This window comes from Papaver somniferum, unplaced genomic scaffold, assembly GCF_003573695.1.
Source record: "Papaver somniferum cultivar HN1 unplaced genomic scaffold, ASM357369v1 unplaced-scaffold_93, whole genome shotgun sequence".
NCBI lineage: Eukaryota > Viridiplantae > Streptophyta > Magnoliopsida > Ranunculales > Papaveraceae > Papaver > Papaver somniferum.
Genome location: NW_020652415.1, coordinates 188326 through 210346, shown reverse-complemented (window position 1 = coordinate 210346; position 22021 = coordinate 188326). Strand labels below are relative to the sequence as shown.

General features: G+C 36.2%; 1 protein-coding gene across 1 annotated transcript; it reads left to right on the top strand.

The window, feature by feature from the left end:
* The first annotated feature begins 1690 nt into the window (after window positions 1-1690).
* LOC113346135 (protein DEHYDRATION-INDUCED 19 homolog 4-like) lies at window positions 1691-4336 on the top strand. The gene is made up of 5 exons (XM_026589728.1): window positions 1691-1997; window positions 2089-2240; window positions 2689-2766; window positions 3241-3500; window positions 3906-4336. The coding sequence occupies exons 1-5, from the start codon at window positions 1937-1939 to the stop codon at window positions 4015-4017; spliced, it is 663 nt and encodes a 220-aa protein (XP_026445513.1). The 5' UTR covers window positions 1691-1936; the 3' UTR covers window positions 4018-4336.
* Window positions 4337-22021: the final 17685 nt, after the last annotated feature.

The window sequence follows — 22021 nt, the reverse complement described above, 5'->3', positions numbered from 1 at the left end:
CAGTCAAACCCAAAGTTAACTCAACCAAAAATTTCAAATTTTTTTTGGCAACTGAAGTCAATTCCATACCCAGTAAGTAGCCTGAAATTTTGCTACATGCAACATTCTATCTTTATAATATACCCTAAATATTTTTGCTATTAAGAATCACAACTGATCAAGAATAATATACATTATAGGCGGGATATTAGCTCTAAAGATAAGGCAAGTGATTGGTGGTTAAATACAGTCGTTTCTCAAAATAGTATATCTGAAAACGTGGGTACCAAAATACACCTCGAACTTTTTCTTAGGCAATTTATATGGACAAACTCAATATTCAATTCCGAGAGTTCAACCTAATGAATCTCAGTCAGAAAGAAATATCTAGAGTTATATTTCTAACTCACAAATCAGAACGTTTAAAGACACAAGTCGGTGAACTTGATTTTTGGGTGAGAGTACTTGGGTGATTCCAAAGATAAATTTCCCAAGCAATCAATCAAGTCGTATCCAACAAACAAGGTCGGATGTATCTAATATGATTGATTAACACAAAACCTCGAGGTTAAGATGGAATTGGTATAAATAGGGGCTTAAGTTTCAAACTTTTTGTTTTGACATTTTTGAAATTCAAATCTATGCAAAAAGATGTCTTGATAGAAATCAGGATGTATGGGGTAACAATTTTCGCTTTTGATTATGAACGCAGGGCGAGAAAATTTAATCGATTCATAGTTCAGGAAAGATGAAGCGGTGAAGGAAAATAATGAATCTCAAACTAAGGTTCACACCCACAGGGACAATCACGAGTTGTGAATAAGACGAGAAGTTAAAAGTCGTTTTGGTGATAATGCACGACTGTTGAAGAAGCACAGCTGCTACAGACTTTGGTAACACTCTACTCTTAGAAACTACGACTGGTAATCTTAAAGAAAAGACAAGCAAAACTGCAAACAAAACAAAAGGTTTAATTATACATAAAGAAGAAGAGACTAAACCGAGTAATGAGAAGAAAAGAGAAGAGAGGATCAAATGAATTATCATTTAAAAATAAAAAAAACAACAAACCATTTTGATTAGAGTTCTAACTAAAGAAAAGACTTTACAAATTAGATTTTAGGATGCAAGATAGGTGAAGTCAAAGTCAGAACAGTAAAATGGATTAAAGCAAGTTACAGATTAATTCAAGAATCAAAGATTCAATAACAAAAGGAAGAGAGTCAAAAGAAAACATGAAGTTACTGAGTTAGTTCAGTTTTTCGCCTGTAATACCTATGTCATATAGGAAAATTCCGAGAATTGGGCCTTGTTACTAACTTAACCTCTGACTTGACGGTTCGGGAGCTAAAAATAACAATTTGTAAAGTGTGGATAGCAGTTTAACTGATTTTCTAAATTGGGGTACAGTCAAATTTGCGAATCTCTTTTTATAAAAAGATATTTCACGATTTTTAAAAGGGATACCGAATTTTTGAGGGGATACAAAGATCCAGCGGTCAGAATTCTTTTGTTTTATGTAAAATGATGTCCCCATAGAAATGTGGTACCCCTTTATAAATGATGAAATATTTAGTCACCGGTGAGTAAGGGTAAAACTGGAATGTTGGTTACCACTTTTGACTTTGGTCAACGGTGATTGAATAGTCCGTTCCGATAGATAACAAAATTCGGTTCCCTTTATGACAATTAACTAGTGGTCGGTAAAGAGAGGGAGACATAGAGAGGGTCAGAGGGTTATCTCTCAGTAATTTCGCTGCTCTTTCTTTTTCTCACTTCTGCTTTTAGGAACAAACAAGGAAAAGTCTTGCCTCTGTAAATACTCTCCTCCTATTCACAACAAATATTTTCTAGGGTTTCAGTTGTAGATGTCATCACTTGTTTGTATCAATAATCAACGTATTCATCTTCTTTCCTAAAAGGGCGATTTTTATTGATTTTTCTTAGATTCATTAATATGGATTCTGATTCATGGAGTGATAGTTTATCCACATCAAAACGTTACCAATCAAGAAACGGTAAGTATGAATGATCTTAATTTTTTAATTTTTGGGTTTGGTTTTTGATTGCTGTGTTTTGATGAAAGGGGTTTTCTGTGTTGTGGTGTAGATTTGTATAATGCTTATGAAGAATATGATAGTGATGATGAACCAGTTCTACCAATGACTGAATTCCCATGTCCCTTCTGTTCTGAAGATTTTGATATTATTGGATTGTGTTGTCATATTGATGATGAGCATCCTGTCGAGGCCAAAACTGGGGTATGTTTTTTACTTCTTCTTTTTTGTTTGTTTACAAGATGGGGGTTTTATATAGAGTCCAGGAATTAATTTTATGTCTATTTAGGATTTTTATATCAGAATTGGGTTGTATATTTAGGGTTTAGGGCTGATTTTGTATGTGAATGAAGGATTTTTTACACCAATATAGGTGAAAGCAAGTATCTGTATAATCCAGTAGGTTAGTTGCTGGAAACTTGGGTTGTCTTTAGATTATTGATTTGTTTCATGTTGAGCTTGGGAGTGTGAAGAGAGTCTAGTTTAACTTGAAGTAATGAGCACTGACAGTTAATAGTCACGCAGAAAATGAAAATCCTAAATGTATGATTTAGCCATTTAGGACAGATGGAATGAAATTAAGGAAATCTTTTTTCTCATGTCAAGTTGAATCGATTAAGTTGGGTTATGCTAATAAATTCTAATGTTGCAGGAATGCCCAGTTTGTGGATTGCGGGTAGGGATGGACATGATTGCGCATATAACAATGCAGCATGGGCAGTTCTTTAAGATATCCTTTTAATCTTTTGCAAATTTCCATTTTAAAAGCAATATGGACAGGAGGCATGTCTTTGCCATTTTTACATTTTGCTTAATCTGAACTGAATTATGCCTTTTTTTCCGTTTCTTTTTTTATGTCTAGCTTAATCAGAACTGAACTCATGCTCTGTGCTACTAACTGGCTTTCCTGTAAGGAAAATTATTCTTTTGGTATTTATGTTGAAATTATCGAACTTGAGTTATCAAAGACGATTGCAATCCTACTGATTGGGAAATACATTGCCCTTTTTTGGTCGACCATCGTCATTTTCTCTTTTTAACTGCAACTGGTAGAGTTTGATGTTCAAACCACTCCCTTTATGTACCAATGTTAATGCCGTTTGTGTTCAATGCTTGATATTGGTGTCATGACTTGTTTTCTTCATTAGCAAGGCTGTCACATGCATATCAGTGCAATCATCTGTATTTCTTAACTAGAACTTACATTCAGCGCAGGAAAAAACTCTCAAGTAAAGGTGGATCTCTTTCAACTCTCTCTCAATTGAAGAAGGAACTGCGAGAAGGAAACTTGCAATCCCTTCTTGGAGGTTCGTCTGGATCAGTTTCTAGTGTCGCACCTGATCCGTTGTTGTCTTCATTTATGTACAATATGCCTACAATCGAGGAGCCTGCAAGTGTAAACTCCCAGTCTTCTGATGAATCCAACACAGTGGAGGAAACTTCGGATGAGCACCTGCAGGAAAGGTATTAATCTCTTTGATGTTGTTCCTGTACTATACCTACTTACTCTATGAGTTATTATGTCTATATATCCAAGTTTACCAATGCCAAGTTTCTCGAAACTTCACCAATTGTAGCTTTTATGGGTTTTAAATGTTGAACTTCTGAAAATTTCCTCCACCCTTACACATTCAAAGTGTTTGTGGATTGCTTTGTATGAATCTGCATTTTTTGCCTGCATGTATGTCGTCAGAGGATCTCCTTAAGCTCTCTTGTTCTTGCACGTTGCATTATTCTGGTAGTTGTGCAGATAATGCATGAAATTTTCCTAGAACAGTATTCCAATATGTTGATAGAGATATTGAAGAAATATCCACTGGATTTTTATCTTCTCTCAAATCTAACACTGGTTTTTTCTTGCAATGATAGAAACGTTGAACCATCTCCTCCTCTTTCAGACAAGGATCAAGAGGAGAAGGCTAGCAGGTCTCAGTTTGTACAGGGAATGTTGCTATCCATGATGTTTGATGACATCTTATGAAGCGTTATTCTAGTCTGATGAATAATATTGGTTCATGTTGACATCTAGATGCAGAGAGGGGAGAGTTGAAGTGGCTTACACGCTCCAATTGGATAGATCACCCAGGATGTAGTATAAGTTATATATATGTTGGTACAAGTTGTTGAAACAGACTCTATCATTTGTTTTAGTAGAGATACTGTTGTGTATAACGGAAGTGAAAACAAACTTGTTTCCCACGTTCTTGCTCATCTCTTTCTTCAACTTCGTGAGTTTAAAGTAGATTGCAGTCGTACACAGTGAAATAACAAAAAACTGAAGAAAGTAATCTTAATTCTAATTGGCACTTTTTAAGTTTCAAAACCTGTACCTAGTGTGCGGCTGAGTAACTCGTAAATCTAGGCTTAGACCATACAGAGTTAGATGTAGCTGTTTCCAATTAAAAGGAACAACAACTGATGGCGCTGTTTTCCATCATTAGATTCACACACATAAATACTGCCGAAGAAAAAAAACAAAAAAAACTGCCGAAACAAATCTCAAATTCGGATCTGCATGGAAACGTATTTTCTCACAACTGTTTTCACATTAGGGTTTGGTAAATATATCTGGTTAACACTATGCTTCTGACATTAGTTGTACAGTGAACTTAACATTTTTTTTCGGGAAGAAAAACCTTTACTAGAAGCAAAGAGAGTTGCACAATCATTTTCTCCAAATGAGATTATGAGATACAAACTTAAATGTATCGGAATTACAAGACCATACAACTATAAATTGTTTAACAAGATCAATAATCTCAGTCGCCTTCTTTCTAGCACCAAAAAATCTCCCGTTTCTTACTTTTCACAGTCTCCAACAAATTGTATAGTGGATAATCCCACATATTGAATTACCTCTACCTCTCAAAACATTTTTAACCCAAGGTTCAAACAAATCAAGTAATGATTTCGGTATTGGCCACGAAAACCGAAGAGCTTTAAAGAAGTAGTTCCAAATTACAAACGAATAAGGACAATGCAAGAACATATGATATGTTATCTCTCTATCGGTATTACAGAAAAAACACAAATCACTTTCTACCTCTACTCCTCTATGCCTTGACATATCCCTAGTTGGAAGAGAATTATGAAAAGAAGCCCAAAGAATAAAACGGACCTTGTGTGGAATATTATTCTTCCATAGATGCTTCAAGAAACTGCACGTCTCCAACTGTCCGGCTAGAGTCACATAGCATTTTGTCGTGCTAAAATTCTCCAAAATAGACATCTCATCTCCACCTTCCACGAGGTTTGGAATATAAACATCATGCCTAAGAAGATCCCATTCTAGCTGTTCATTAGCATTCAACGCTCTCCTAAAAACACACTGCCAACCATTACTTCTAATCATCTATGCTACAATGACATCTTTATCTTTCACTACCTTAAACACCTCTAGAAATTGTCTTTCAAGCATCCCCATCAAGCCATTTATCTTTCCAGAATCAGATTATGTTACCGTCATTAACTGTAAATTGAACCATGTTCTGAATCGTAGGTACCATCTTCATCATGTTCTTCCATAGACTTCTGCATTGGGAAGTAGAGTCAACATTCGGCATTAGAAGATCACTATTCTGCTTGGAGGTGATATAATTGTTCCGTTTTCTATCACTTGAAAACCGATAGTTGTCCTCTTGCTACTGCATCATCGATCAACTTAGAGAGAACCTCCACCACCAATAAGAACAAATAAGGTGATAAAGAATCTCTTTGACGTAATCCCTTACCCGGTTTGAAATTCTCCGTCGAACTACCATTCACCGGTACAAACAAATTCGAAAAAGTTACACACCAACTAATCCAAGAGATCCATTTGTCGCCAAAACCATGCTTTTTTAAGATTGTAAATAGAGATTGCCAATTAAAATTGTCAAAATCTTTCTCCATATCAATCTTACAGAGAATCCCAGGCTTCTTAGCTTTGAACCTATTGTCCACACATTCATTCGCAATAAACACTCCGTCAAGATTTTTTTTTTCCCTGAATGAAAGCTCCCTGGAAGTCAGAAATATATCGGGCATCACCTTCTTCAATCTAACTACAAGCAATTTAGACAAAATTTTGTGCACACTACCAATAAGACTTAATGGTCTAAAATCTTTAGGAATACAAGAATCTTCATTCTTCGGGATTAAGGTGATGAACGAGCAATTAAACCTCCAATCAATAGCATCGTATCTGTGGAAATCCTTGATAAGATTCATAATATCCTTTTGCACAACACCCCGACAACTCTTGAAAAATTGAGTCGTAAACCCGTCTGGACCAGGTGCCTTATTACATCACATCTGTTTAACAACTCCCCAAACTTCATCCTTTGTAAACTCCCTCTCAAGCCAAAGTTTATCCTATTTTTTAATCGTAAGGAAGTATAGATGTTACATTACCTGAGTGCAGATCATTCTGTTGGCTGAACAGATTAATGTAAAAATTTCTTATTTCTTCTTTTAGAATGCCTTGGTCAAAACAATTGAACCCTCCAACTTGAAGCTTGCTATTGCGTTTCGCTTCCTCCTTGCGCTAGCAATACTATGAAAATATTTAGTGTTTGAATCACCCTACATAAAATCATTTTGCTTCTCCCGCAACTGCCATTTACGTGCCTTATTGCTTTTATATTCTGCAACTGTATCTTGGATTGAGTTATCTCTTCCAACTGATTTGGTAGTAACGCCACATCTTCCTATTGAATATTCAACTCATGAATTCTTCCCAGAAGAGTCTTTTTATCTCTAAAAATTAAACCAAATTCCCGAATTCTCCATGGTTTGATCATGTGCTTTAAATTTTGAAGTTTGAGAAACAAAGTGGTGTTTGCACTACCATGAAAGGACATATCTTCCTACCACTGTTGTAACTTCCTTACAAAATCCTTGTACTCAACCCATAACCTATCAATCTTGAAGTAAGGCTTAGAAGGCATTGTGCAAACACCAGAATAGGATTGTAATCCGAAATATTTCTCGTCAGTACTATTTGAAGAGCACTGGGAAAAGCTTCCTCAAAGTCGTGACTGAAAATAAATCTATCTAACATACATAGAAGCGGGTTAGAATTATTACTCGACCCACGGTTGATCAATAAACTCTTGTTCCAAAATGAAGCTGTTAAGCAGTGTGTTATTTCGACTATCATCATCGCCTCGATTCCTTTCTACGTGTGACCTTACTGCATTCATATACCCATCTATACATAGAGGGCCATTCCACCAACCTCTCACTTCCGCCATATCATCCCAGAACTCAGTTCTGAAATTATAATCGTAAGGACTATACGCATTCGTCATGGTGCATTGAAATCCATTGATCCTAGTTGAGAAGAGAGTAGTTATGTTGTTGTATCCATCCATCTCATTCAACTTATTGAACCCGCTACCATCCTATATATAGAAAGTAATCCACCATTGTTACCTACCGATGGGATGAAATCCATTCAAAATAGTCGTCGTACCACAGCTGACGAACAAAATCATCGGAAATATATTGCATTTTTGTCTCTTGAAGTAAGCAAATTGCACTTCTCTGTGAAGCAATCATATTTTTAACAGAAATTTTCTTATCAAAATCATTCAAGCCTCTTATATTCCAACATTAGATTTTAAAATTCGTTTGAGATTGTTTTTTCCCTTATCGATCTGATGTCCTCCACACATAACCTTGAAACTCATTCCAACACTCCCCCTCAAGAAGGTATGTAGGTATCTTATATGCCCAGCTTTTCGAGGGAAGAGTTAAATATGCAAGTTGGGAATCCTTTTGTTAGAACATCTGCAATCTGGTTTTTGTTCTTACAAAAAACGAGTACTGAAAATCCCTGCATTCCCTTGAGAAAATGCTTATCCACTCCCACATGCTTGGTTTTATCATGATGGACCGGATTATGAGCAATGTTGATGGCAACTTTTTTGTCACGGTGTGGGTTCATAAAAACTATAGGGATGAATCCAATTTCCTTTAACAATATTTTTAACTATGATAACTCACAGATTTCATGAGTCATAGCTCTAAATTCAACTTTTGCACTATCCCTAGCTACTACTGATTGCTTCTTGCTGCACCAAGTTACTAGGTTTCTTCCCGAAAGCAGACTTGCGACCAATATGCCTTAACTTCCACATGATCATTCTTCGAGAATAACAAGTCTTTCGCCGGTGCATACTTTAAGCAAGGTACGCGTAGTACTCTATACATTGCATATATATGTGTCTCGCGCAGAGCATGCATAAACTTACTTACTATACTCACAGAATAATCAACATCAGGACGAGTACGAGACAAATAGATTAACACTAACCTTCGATATAGTCAACTAGAATGTTGTCAGTGTATTCTCCTACCTTTGGTTTGGTTCACATGGTGTGTCAACCTGCTAGAAGATCCAAAACATATTTCATGTGGGAGATAAAACTTTCTTGTTTTAAGTTTGCCACTACAACTCCTAGGAAATAGCGCAAGGCTCCTGGGTCCTTTATTTCAATTTCTTTAGCCAAGTAATCTTTCAACTTTCACATAGTCACATGTTGTCATCTACATAGACAATAAGTATGGTGATTTTTCCATTACTTGAATTTATGAGAAACAAAGTATGATCTGTGTGACTTTGATGATATCCATATCTCAACATACTTTATGTGAACCTACCAAACCATGCTCTTGGAGGTTGTATTAAACCATATTGAGATTTCTTCAACTTGCATACTTTTCCTTCATTGGTAGCAACTTGAAGTCCTAGAGGAATTTTCATGTATACTTCTTATTCCAAATCACCATTAAAGAAAGCATTATTCACATAAAATTGTTGAAGGAAGCATTCTGTGTTATCTGCCAAAAATAAAAAGACACAAAAGGTGTTCATTTTCGTAACATGTGCAAAGGTTTCTTGATATTCAATTCCATAAGTACGAGTATATGTCTTATCTACTAGTTTTTCTTTGTATCTTTCAATAGTTCCATCATACTTGTACTTCACAGTGAATACCCATTTTCAACCAATATTTTTCTTCCTTTTGGTAGATGAACCTCGTCCCGAGCGGAATTTATTTTTAGGGCTTCAGTTTCTTCCATCACAGCTTTCTTCCACTTTGGATCGACAAAAGCGTCTTCAGCCCTTGTAGGGACTGTCATAGAATATAAATGATGTGCATAGACAATATAAATGGGTTCCAATCGATGGTAAGACACAAACTTAGATATATGATGGTCATTTGAATAACCATAATGATTTGGAGGTTTACAAGTACAAGTAGGATATCTATAAGAAGTAGGGTCTTCGATAAAATATACTTGTTAGAAATGGTAGAAGGTTTTAGTTCATAAATATCATTGTCATCAGTACTCAATGTTGTTTCAACAGAATTGGTAGAAGGTTCTAGTTCAAAAATATTTGTCATTGGAGTAGATTTCGCGAGGAGTAAAAGAGAGGCCTTGTCTCTTAGTTTGTAAACTTGAAGCTAAGGAGGTTGAGGTTGAGGAGTCATTACCAGTATAGTAATATCATTATATATTAACATATGGTAGGTGTTGAGGGTAAGCCACACCAAGGATGATCTCCACCATATGCATCTTTGATATATATGCAATCCCACTCCCTTGCAGAGAAGCCTCTACCTTTGATTAGTACGACCTATCTTCACAAAAAAGTGACATCCCTAGATACAAAAAACTTTCATATAGGAGGGTAACAACACGTGTACTCTTTTTGAGTGGATGAGTATCCCGTAAAAAACACTTGAAAATTCAGTCGTTAATAACTATTTTCCCCAACTTCGTTCTTATATATATGCCTCATACTTCATCAAACTACGCATACCTATTTTCACTGTATTTTGCACCATTTACCTAATTTGTTTACCTGTATTTTTCAATTTAATTACTCATTTTTAGTTTCATAATCAATGGAAAATTATGACGATGAAGTATGATGAATACAAATGAGTTGGTTTAAATCACAACAACAAGTGCATGTTCGGATGTTGCAAAAACTTGATGATGAGGAAGCTGAATATATAGAACTATAGAACACTCTGGTGCTCGTACTTTCGAGCCAAATACCTAGAGTTTCGAAGCCAAAAAGAGTATTCACAAGAACATATACGTACCGAGGGAGAGAATGGTTCCACCAAAAGCTGATTATGATTTATTTTTCTTTCCAATTGTGTGTTCTCTAATCAAGATTTTCAACGTCAATTTAATTATCAGTTTGATGCACTGAATATTAGAGGTCATAGTTCTAAACAAAAGGTTATTTTGGCTCTAAGGGTTCTAGGTTAGATTCGAACATTATGTACTTTCGTATGGGAAAAACAACTTCATACAAGTATCTTTTATTTTTTTGGGAAGTAAAAATTAATCATTTTGGTCCAACGTATTTACGAAAACCAACCAAAGAAGATGTTAGATGAGCATTATAGCAAAACGAGGATGGGGGATCCCTAGGAATTTTAGGTATCCTTGATTGTATGCATTAGGTATGGATAGGATGCCCTACTTATTGAGTTGGTCAATATAATGGTGATTACCCAAAACTAACTATTATCCTTGAAGTTCCTACTTCTTATGTAGTACATTTATTTTGGTCTTCCGGGCTTATAAAATGACATTAGTGTTTTGCACAAATCCCCTCTTTTTGAAGATCCAAAGTATTAATTTTTTTCCTCAAGTCCATTTAGGATCAACGGCCACCGATATACTCATGGGTGTTATCTTGTGGACGGGATCTATCCAAAGTGGTCAACCTGAGTTCAATATTGTCGTTATCCCCCTAACGGCGAATTAAGTATTTCATCTCGGTATTTTAACAGTAAATAAATGGAGTTGAGGAAGGATGTGGAACGGGCTTTTGGAATTCTGAAGCGGAAGTTCGCCATCATTTGTGGGACATGATATCATGTTTTAATTCTTCGTGAAATGCATAAGACTATGCTCACTTGTATAATTCTGCATAACATGGCAATTTAGGAAACCCGTCGTAATAAAGATTGGACTAACCATGATGATCTAGATTTGAGGCCTGAGATTGAACCAAAAAGATTCCTACCTGTCAGGAATTATGCTCAAATGAATAATTACATTCAAATCCATAATCTATATAACATGTTAAGAGAAGACGTGAAAGTGATTCTACAGACAGAGTTTGGAAGAGACGGCAGGCATAATCTTTAAATTTTACTTAATTATTAGTTTAAACATTTAATTGTTAATTTTTAGTAGTTTATTGCATATTGATTTTATAAATATATTTAATTGTTACTTAGAGGTTGTCAGTTGATTGAGCGACAAACACTCAATTTCCAACGGTTAGTTTTCCCCCAACAACCTTCAATATATCCTTACTTAGCCCTTATAAAAAGAAAACTTATTCTTGAACCTCTTTCACGCTCATGTCACGTCGAGGTACTGCAGAAGAAAACACTGCAAAATACGATCCAATTTATCGGCCATTCATCCTCATTGATAATTCACACCTTCTGAAAAATATTCTACTCCACTCCATAATCTCCATCAATATGGCTAATCCTAACTTTATGCTAGACAAAGACTTATCTCTTTACTAAAACTATGTTATATACTATCTGAAGAGGGGTGAAGAATGACGCCAAAAAGGTGTAGTAAGTCAGAGTTATTAGGGTAAAGTTCTTGAAATATTTTACAATGACACATGTAACCCTCATAACAAGGATTATGCACAACTTTTCTTTTAATTATTTGAAATAAGAAAACAAGTTGAAAATTTTATATAACTTTAGTTCGGATTATAAGACGGTATAGACTTAAGGGTGAAACCTATAATGAAATTATTGTGATATCAAGAGGAATGACGAATTGGAAAAGAATACAAATTTCATTTTAACATTCTCAAGGAATTTCTCATTACCCATATGATATTTTAACATGATTTAAAGATGTTAATGTGGTATTATAATTAAGTAAAACTTATTAAGTAGAATTAGGTAGAATTAAGTAACTTTTCATTTCAAATTGATATTCAGTAGAATGCAACAACATTTTAAATTCAATTTATTACATCATTTATCTAATTAAGAGGTTTTATTACATCGAATTCATCATCATTATTGGTTGGGTTGTTACCAAATCCAAATTGTTGTTTGATCTGTCTTTCTAGCTTATCAAATTCCAACTATCATACATATTTTGTTGGTTTGTAGTAATAATCTTATGCTTGTCATATTCATTGATAAATTTGTCTTGAGAAAGCCGATTTTTTTTCCAACTCCATATTTTGAAATTTTTGGTCAACCATTCTTTACTTCTCGACAGTCTTATGATGTTCCATAAACTCCCCCATGTTAAAACCTTCAGAGCTTCCTTCTTATAGAGACAATTTTCTCGTGCCTTGTTTTGTTTCTCCCTGGTAACTCTTAGTACCATCATTCATAATTAAGTTGGAATTTTGGTTTGTTGTGGTTTCTAATGAAGAAAAGGATTTGATGGACCTGGTGAAGAATTTGGCGTTGAAGAAGAAGAATTATATAGTAATATATCATGTATATGTTGATTAGTCGCTAAGAAGTATGGATTATTTTTGGGAAACACTTTTAAACATGGTAACAGCTTTCATTTGCAAAAAAATTACAGTGGTTGCATTGCCAATTTGTACAACACTTCATTTCCACATCAGCATCAACATCACCACTCTCCTGGCCTCTTTTGGCTTGCATTATTACAACAACCAGGGGGTTAGTCCACGAGTGAGTTTGGGGGAGTTTAATGTATTTTGAATCTTGGAGATTTTGAGGGAGTGTAAGAGAGTGTGGGGAGTTTGAGAGAGTTTGGTGTTTTGAGTGTGGGGAGTTTGAGAGACTCTCCAGAAATCTCTACTTTTTTGAGAGATTTGGAGTGAGGAAAAAATACAGTATAAACTCTCTAGAACTCCCCAGAACTCCCCCAAAAACACCAACTTCCTAGCATTCTAATTTTAACGACTAACAGGGAGTTTGAGAGTTTATTTCAAAATCCCCCACGACTAACAGGGTTTTCTAGGGAGTTTGGGAGACTCTTCTAAATTCTCCCACGACTAACAGAGATTTCGAGAGACTCCTTTGAACTCCCCCACGACTAACAGGAAAAAACCAAACTACACCCAACTCCCCCAACTCCCTTGAGGACTAACACCCTGAACATATTAGGTGACCTCCTTATTAATTGTAATGAATCGTTGTGACAACCCATTTTCATCACGACAATTGATGTTCATGGTTTGTTCATGATATTTCATAAATATGTTATCCCACATGGTGTTACCATGTTGTTGTGTACCACTGATACAATGATGGGTATCATAATTGCAACAAATACATTCATCTTCAGCGAAAGTGAATTTTAAACCCCAGAATTTCGTGTTTTTGTTATTTTCGCTCTGAGATTGAGATTGGGCAGTCATATTACGAAAAATTAGGAAATCATGAAGTGTAGAGAATATTATCTTGTTTTGGATTAGAAGAATAGTGAGAGATTAAAAAAATTCTAGTATGAGCTGAAATAAACTTGAAGTTGGGGTATTTACAGTGGAAGGATTTGTGACTGTTGCATGGAGGAACGATTGAGCGATGACCAGAGCAACGAGCGATATAGAGACTACCACTGGAACTCCGCTGACCATCGAGCGATGGAGGCTTTATCACTTGATGGTCAGCCTCTCGCACTTGTCTAAGGATTCTAAAGTTACATTTGCCACTTCGAAAGTTACATTTGCCACTTTACCATACCCATTGTGGGTGCATAAGTGGCAAACTACATTACTTGGCATGTGCATAGGAACTGGCCTAAGGATTCATGATTATTGTTCTGAATATGAACTCATTGCCGACAAGTTAATCCAAAGGGATTAAGATCAATTTTAGTTTCTACACACTTAAATAGTTAAATATAAGATTTAAACAGTTGTCGTCACTTATATAGTTAAATACAAGATCTAGACAGTCGTCAGATAAGTATGTGGTGGCTTTGCGGTGCTAGGGATGTCAACGAAAATTATCAAAATGGAAACTGGCTCAGTCGGTTCCGTTACGATAACTTCTATCAGATATTTGATAACTTCCGACGGAATCCTAAGAATTATAATCGTTTATGTTTCGGTAAGGTTATAGGATATCATATATTTTTTGATAAATTACGTTATCTGACAGAATTGTATGACCTGTTTTCAGTTAAAATTTCAGGTCAAAGATTACATAACAAGTTTTCAGTTCAAATACAAACGAGATATGCACAAAGTTTTTGCAAATTTGTAAATTAGATGTGTATCTGCTGCAGCTTGAATTCCTCTTTAGTCCTTACCCCTTATATATTCAAACTTTCTAAATATATTTGTATTTCAAAGAAACTGAAATGTGTTAGTTAGCAGTGCAAGAAACTATGAAAGGAAGAGAAATGAAAAAGTTACAACAGAAATAACTAACCAGTATTAGCATTTTCATTGAGAACTGGCACTTAAGCGAAGCAATGCTTGAAAAGCTTCTAGAGCTAATAAGCTTCTTTGTGTTGTAAGTACCCTACCACCAGCACTGAACATGGATTCTGATGTTATATTTCTCATTGGAACAACCAACAAACCTCTTGCAATATTTGTAAGAGTTGGGTACTTAGGAGCCCATTCTTCCACCAACTCAATATATCAAACATAAATTCCTCTTTGGGCGTTCCTTTGGTAAGTAGTGGTACTTCTAAGTATTTCTCTAACTCTGACTTCCGAACCTCAATCTCACTGTTTTACATCATAAACTTATCATACTCGTGGTCACTTCTAGTTGTTCAAGAATTTTCAAGAATAACTAAATTTATTCCACTAGCTGAATTCCCAAAATAATCAGGAGTTGTAGAGTTACTTTCAGATTCATATGAAGAGAAAAGTTATGTAGCTATGCATACCATATAATTGCTTATAAACAAACTTTATCCATCTAGCCTTATGCCTAGGATGTAAAACCAGTCCAATGCTCATCGACAGGTTAGATTCTTTCCAATAATTGTCAAACTTTGTTCTCATCTTCAATCCCGCTTCTCTGATATACATATGACGACTAAATTCACATTGTCGAATGCTCTTATTAATCTCATAGACCCCATTGTAATACATATTTGTTGTTGTATACTTAAGCCCTTCAAAATTAGTCCAAATAACATTAAACACTTCCAAACACTTACAAATAGAGTGAAATCATAATCAAAATCAGCTAACCAAACAAATTATTGGCGCAAATCAATTGCATCCTTATGCATCTTAAAGGTGGAGTTCCATCTGGTATCCACATCTAAACTGATATACCTTACAGGAATCTTAACTTGTGCCAAAGAATTTCCAAACCTCTCTTTTATATCCTGCGAAGACTTTGACATATTTCACAGACTCTCTAATACTTCCTATAAATCCAGCATCTACTTTCATCCCACGTAATACAACTAAATGCAGTATATGATTGCTACACCGCATGTGAAGCAAATATCTCTCAAGAACTAGACAATCCTTGCTACCAAGCTAAATCTTCAGATTTTCCATCATAACATCATTGGCTCTAGCATTGTCAACAGCTAAAGCAAAAGGCTTATTATCTATATTCCAATCTTGAGTTACCTGCTTTCGCAAAATCTGCAAGAACTTATCATGTATGTAGTGATGGCACTAAAATGTACGCTAGTATTTTCTTAATCAGTTTCCATTCATCATCAACTTTCTCAAGTTGACTCCAAAAAATTATTTTTTTACCCCTCGGGGGTATTTGTGCAATGTCAACAAAAATGGAGGGTATTTATAACATTCTCGCTAGTGGTATTCCTACTGTAACACTTGGAAGAAGGGTTCAGATACCTGAAAAACTCTGTAAGATATCCATGCTTAACCATATTTATTGGATGGTCATGCTTAGGAATCATCTTAGCAACAATTAATCTAGTAGCATCAGGATCGTATTTCCAATTATCTAACTTAGTTAGTTGGTTATACTTGTTTTGGTAGCAGTTTTTCTTTCTCCAGGACGACTCTCCAGCTTCTTTTTGCAGGTAATTAGATGGGATCTCCAGCGGATGGTTCCTTTTGGTAACAATGCCTTATGAACTTGTTGTACGTAGTCTCTTCTTTGCTTCAGCTACAAGTGGATCTTCCTCTTCTTCTCCTTCTTCTCTAGGACAACTCACAAATGTTGAGTTAATTTCTAAACTTTAAACACTTGTTTCTTGTTCTTGTAAGTGTGAGGCCACTGAACATGATGGATTGTTTAAGGTACCAAAATGATTGGATGCTTTTTAACTTTGTGACATGACTGTCCAAGTTTGAACAATCAAACAGAAACCCTAGTTTTCTAATACTTGCTTCATCGATTCACTGCTGGTGAGAGTAGGAGAGTAGACTACATGATATATGAGGAGATGATGATGGTAACTGAGAGTATGAGATAATATAATAAGAAGAAGAAAAACAGGATATGAAATGAGACTGGAGAGAGAAGTTTTAGACAGATCTATTGAAGTTTAGGTTAACTAGAAGAAGAGATAAAAGAGGTAGAATAAACTAAACAGAAGATGGTTTTTATTAACTCAAATCGTACAGACTTACACATTCAGAGATACAATATATATACACAAGTTTCCTTGAAATGCAAGGTAATATATTTCCTAATTAGTTCTGATTTCTTAATATACAAGAGAACAAACTTCTTGATCGACAGGTTACCGTGTGTCATATTGCATACGTACTGGATGATGTGTTAACACCCTACCGCAAGCGTAACGGGTTATCCTGAACCGTTAGCTTGGATCGCAAAAGAGAGAAACGATATTTATAAAGCGGTTTTGTGAATATATCCGTAATTTGATCTTTAGATGATATAAACCTGACATCAAGAAATTTAGAAGCAACTTGATTACGAACTAAATGATAGTCAATTTCAACATGCTTTGTTCGTGCATGAAATATAGGATTGACGATAAAATAAGTTGCACCAAGATTGTCACACCATAAAACAGAAGGAGAACGAGTAGATACACAAAACTCCGAGAGGAGTGACCGAATCCACATAATTTCAGCAGTAGCAATTGCAAGTCCCCTATATTCAGCTTCAGTACTTGAACGAGACACCGTCTTCTGTTTACGAGCACTCCAAGAAATAAAACTACCCACCCAAATAAACACAATAGCCACTAGTATAACGACGATCATCAAGAGAACTATCCCAATCAGAATCAGTATATGCACTGAAAGATAATTGTAGACAAGGGGATGGCCGAAGAAGTATACCAAAGGTAGGTGTATGCTTGAGATAACGTAGTATTCGTTTAACCAAACCCAGTGAAACACAGTAGGAGCATGCATAAATTGACATACCTTATTGACAGCATATGCAAGATCCGGTCGAGTAAATGTCAAATTACTGCAAAGCTCCAACGATACTACGATATTTTGTAGCATCAGATAATAGAGTGCTACGATCAGAAGAAATATCACCAGAATACTAAGTGGGGTTTGAATTGGTTTGGCTTCATCCATTTTTTCTCGATTAAGAAGATCATGAGCATACCGTTGTTGAGAAAGAAATAAACCCGAGGAAGTACGAGTCACCTCAATGCAAAGAAAATAAAATAAGGAACCAAGATCCTTAATTAAAAATTCTTGTTGTAGAAGAGTGAGAATAGAAGTGATGCATGTGGAGATGGAACCGGTAATTATGATGTCATCCACGTATACTAACAAATAAACAGTACCATTGTGAATAAATAGAGACGAATCACACTTTGGAGTAATAAACCCAATCTGTAACAAGAAAGTACTAAGCCTATGGTACCATGCACGAGGATCTTGTTTAAGCCCGTAAAGAGAACGATGTAATTTGCAAACATGTGTAGGAAAACGAGAGTCCACATAACCTGGAGGTTGTTTCATGTATACCTCTTCATTAAGTTGTCCATGTAAAAAAGCATTTTGCACGTCAAGTTGATGAATGGGCCAATTGGAAGATAAAGCTAAGGTAAGAATATTTTGTATAATACACGGTTTAACAACCGGATCAAACGTTTCGGAATAATCTACTCCCTCTTGTTTATTATAGCCTTTAGCAACCAAGCGAGCTTTGTAGCGTTCAATTGTACCATCAGCCTTTCGTTTGATACGAAATACCCATTTGCATCCAATAACATTCATAGAAGAATCATATGGCACGAGCGACCAAGTGCCATTACGAAGTACTGCATTCATTTCGTCGTCGGAAGCCGCACGCCACTTTGGATTAGTTTGAGTCTGTGAATAACAAGTGGGCTCAACAATAGAATCAGTAATAATACATACTTGGAAGCATATAAACGATTTGGCTTAAAGATCCCATCCTTAGATCGAGTCACCATGGGGTGAGCTCCTAATATAGGTGGTACAGTAGAGGTAGACATTTCAGAATGAGACAAAGTAGTTGTATCAGATGTTGTTGGTGAAGTTGTAGGAGAATCAGAAGCTGGTGCTGGAAGAAACACGTCTGTGATTTCCGAGGGAAAAATAACACTGTCTGTTGACGAAACATCAGTTGGAAGGGCCAAACACGACGATATTGGCTGCACAGTGGAGGACTGATCGGTAGCAGATGGAGCTGAAATAATGGATCTGGTAACAGATGACGGGGCCAAAGGTGTTGGTACTGATATAACATGTATGGACTGTTCTGTGGCAAGAGAAGCATCCGGAACTGGGCGTTCGGAAGTACTGAGGGAATAATAGATTGGGTAGGTAACACCAGTGGTAAAGAGACAGATAAAGGTGAAGGAAGAAGTACCTGAGAAGTAGTCGATGTCGGGGAAGGTGATGATGCGGATGCAAAGGGGAAGGTAGACTCATCAAAAACAACATGACGACTCACATATATGTGACCCGTAGAAGAACCATTTTGGGATGGACTATATCCAATAAAAACACAAGGAAAAGAAATAGGCTCCATTTTGTGAGATCTATAGGGACGTAGATGAGGATAACACAGAAACCAAATACACGAAGAGAAGTGTAGTCTGGTGGGAGACCAAAAAGAGCTTCATATGGAGAAGAATTATCAATACAAGTCGAAGGAACACGATTCGTTAAATAACAAGCAGTGTAAAATGAATCGTACCAATATGAAGACGGTACGGAAGCCATATTTAGAATCGTAAGACCAATTTCACGAATATGACGATGACGACGTTCTACCAAACCATTTTGTTCAGAAGTATGTGGGCATGAAAATATTTGCGGAGTAAGTTTGCGATACTCAGCAGCATTATCAGATTGAAATATTTTGATCTTTCGATTAAAAATATTTTCAACATGCTTTTGAAACAAAAAGAATATATAAAAGACATCATATTTCTGAGACATAGGAAACATCCAAGTAAAACGACTAAACGCATCAATAAATATGATATAATATATGTATCCTTCATTAGATAAAATATGAGAAGGTCCCCACACATCTGAGACAATTAAATCTAATGGATTAGAATAAGTAGTTTTACTAGAATTGAAAGGTAACTTATGAATCCCTGTTCATGACAAGACGAACAAAAACTAATAGTCTGACTTGAAACCTGAAGTGAAAATTGACATACAACTTTACGAACTGTACGCATCATTGGATGTCCCAATCTAGAGTGTCAGTCTTGTAAACTAGCACGTTCTCCTATGCAAACTCTACGAGATTTATACGAGTTGTCAAGTTGATAAATATCACCTTTCTACTGCCGCGAAGAAGAACCTTCCCGATACATCGATCCTTCACAAGACAAAAATTTGGATGAAATTCAAACAAAACATTATTATCAGTGGTGAGACGAGAAACAAACGAGATATTGTGAGAGATTTGCGGTGCAAAAAGAACATTACGAAGCTGTAACTTACGGTTGGGAGTTCTTAAAATAGAGGATCCAACATTAGAAATCGTAATAGAAGAACCATTACCCATTTGAATTTGATCAGGACCGGTGTACTCAGTTGAAAATTGAAGACGAGACAGATCATTTGTAATATGATATGTAGCACCATTATCAGGAGTCCACGGAAGGGAAGAAAGCAAACCAGGTCCCTGAGCAGCATATGCTCGAGGTGTAGATGACGATGGTTGACGTCGAGGTGGAAGAAAACTCCTACCAAAATGATTCTAGCAATCTGAAGATTCATGGTTCTTACGGCCACGTAACTGACACGGGATTTCTGGACGGCCAGCACTACGCTGAGGTTGTGATCTGTTGGTCACTGAGGAGTGAGACGAAGTAGCATATGGTGCAGGAGAAGAGCCAGTCGTTGCAGGGAAGCGAGACGAGTGAGATGCGGGTGAACGGAATGGTGCAGCTACATTAGTAATGGGCTGACAATTTAACAACTTAGCATGTTGTTCAGTTCGGAGCTCAAAAGTAAGCAGATAGGTAAGAAAATCCTCAGTGGTTTGAGAGCTCATATTGGTAGCAAGAGATGTAACAATTGCGTCGTATGAACTGTCTAAACCAGCAAGAAGACAGTGTTGAAACTCTTTATCAGTGACAACAGTATCGGCAGCGGCAAGGCTATCAACAATATCTCGAGCACGATCTATATATGCGCATAGTTTGAGATCCTTCCTTTAAAGCGCGTGATTCACAATGAAGATGATGAATTTGAGAATCAGATTTAGAGTCATAAAGAGACTCAAGAGAGGACCAGATTTCCGGAGATGTAGTTAGGCGATGTACATGGCGAAGAACAACTGGCTTAAGTGATGAAAACAATCAACTAACTAAAATTTTGTCTTGGTTTCTCCATGAAAGAAAGGCAGGATTAGGTAACTGATCAGCAAGGGTAGTTACGTGACAAGGAGTTGCACCGGTGACATGACCATCTAAATCATATCCTTGAAGGTAAGGTAAAAATTGTGCACCCCATAACGGGTAATTGTTTTCTTCCAGCTTGACAGTGATTAGGTGGTGGGGTTGAGAAAATTGAAGAGACGACATTACAAGGGATTGTAAAGAAGAAACAGATGATGAGATAACAGCAGAAGTAGTAGAGGAGACCGTAGAAGATACATTTGAAGACTCGGTCGACATTGTAGAGGATCGAGGGTGGCTGATACCAAGACAAGTCTATTGAAGTTTAGGTTAACTAGAAGAAGAGATAAAAGAGGTAAAATAGACTAAACAAAAGATGATTTTTATTAACTCAAATCGTAAAGACTTACACATTCAGAGATACAATATATATACACAAGTTTCCTTAAACCGCAAGGTAATATATTTCCCAATTAATTCCGATTTCTTAATATACATGAGAACAAACTTCTTGGTCGACAGGTTACCGGGTGTCATATTACACACGTACTGGATGATGTGTTAACAGTTTTCTTTCTTTATTTGTGTCGATGTGAATGAAGATATGAGTGCGCTAAAGGTATAACAGAGTAATAGGCTTATATCTAATCGGTATCGAAACTGATCAAGACAGAATGTGGCTCAGTCGGTTCCGTTTCGATAACCCAATAAATTGCGGTAAAATTTCCTTCCTAACATAGATATCCGTTTTGTGGGGTAATACCTTATAGGGTTCTGGATTGTTGGAAACAGTGGTCGATCTCGGATAGGGTAGGCCGGTGACGGTCACCATCAGTAAGTACCATCATTGTATGCTCCTCCTTGTACCGCTTTTGAAGTAGGGAGTTTTTTACCTGCCCCGTACTTATCCTTGCCATTGGATAACAAACTCGCTCTTAAGCAACACAAATTCTAGCACCACAAAGCCAAACAAAATCCTGACTTACTGATTAACCTATGCTCAAAATCAAAATTGCAGGATACCTATGTAATCTATTAAAAAAATACCTATAAAGCTAAGAGCATCTTTAATAGAAGGTGGGAGATTTATATTTTAATGACACATAGGATATTAAACCTTCATTTTAACGAAATTCATCTCCAACAGTAGGTCCTCCAAAATAGGAGGATGAAATACTAATTTTGAAGGTTTTGAAGAAAACCTTATTTTGATCTTC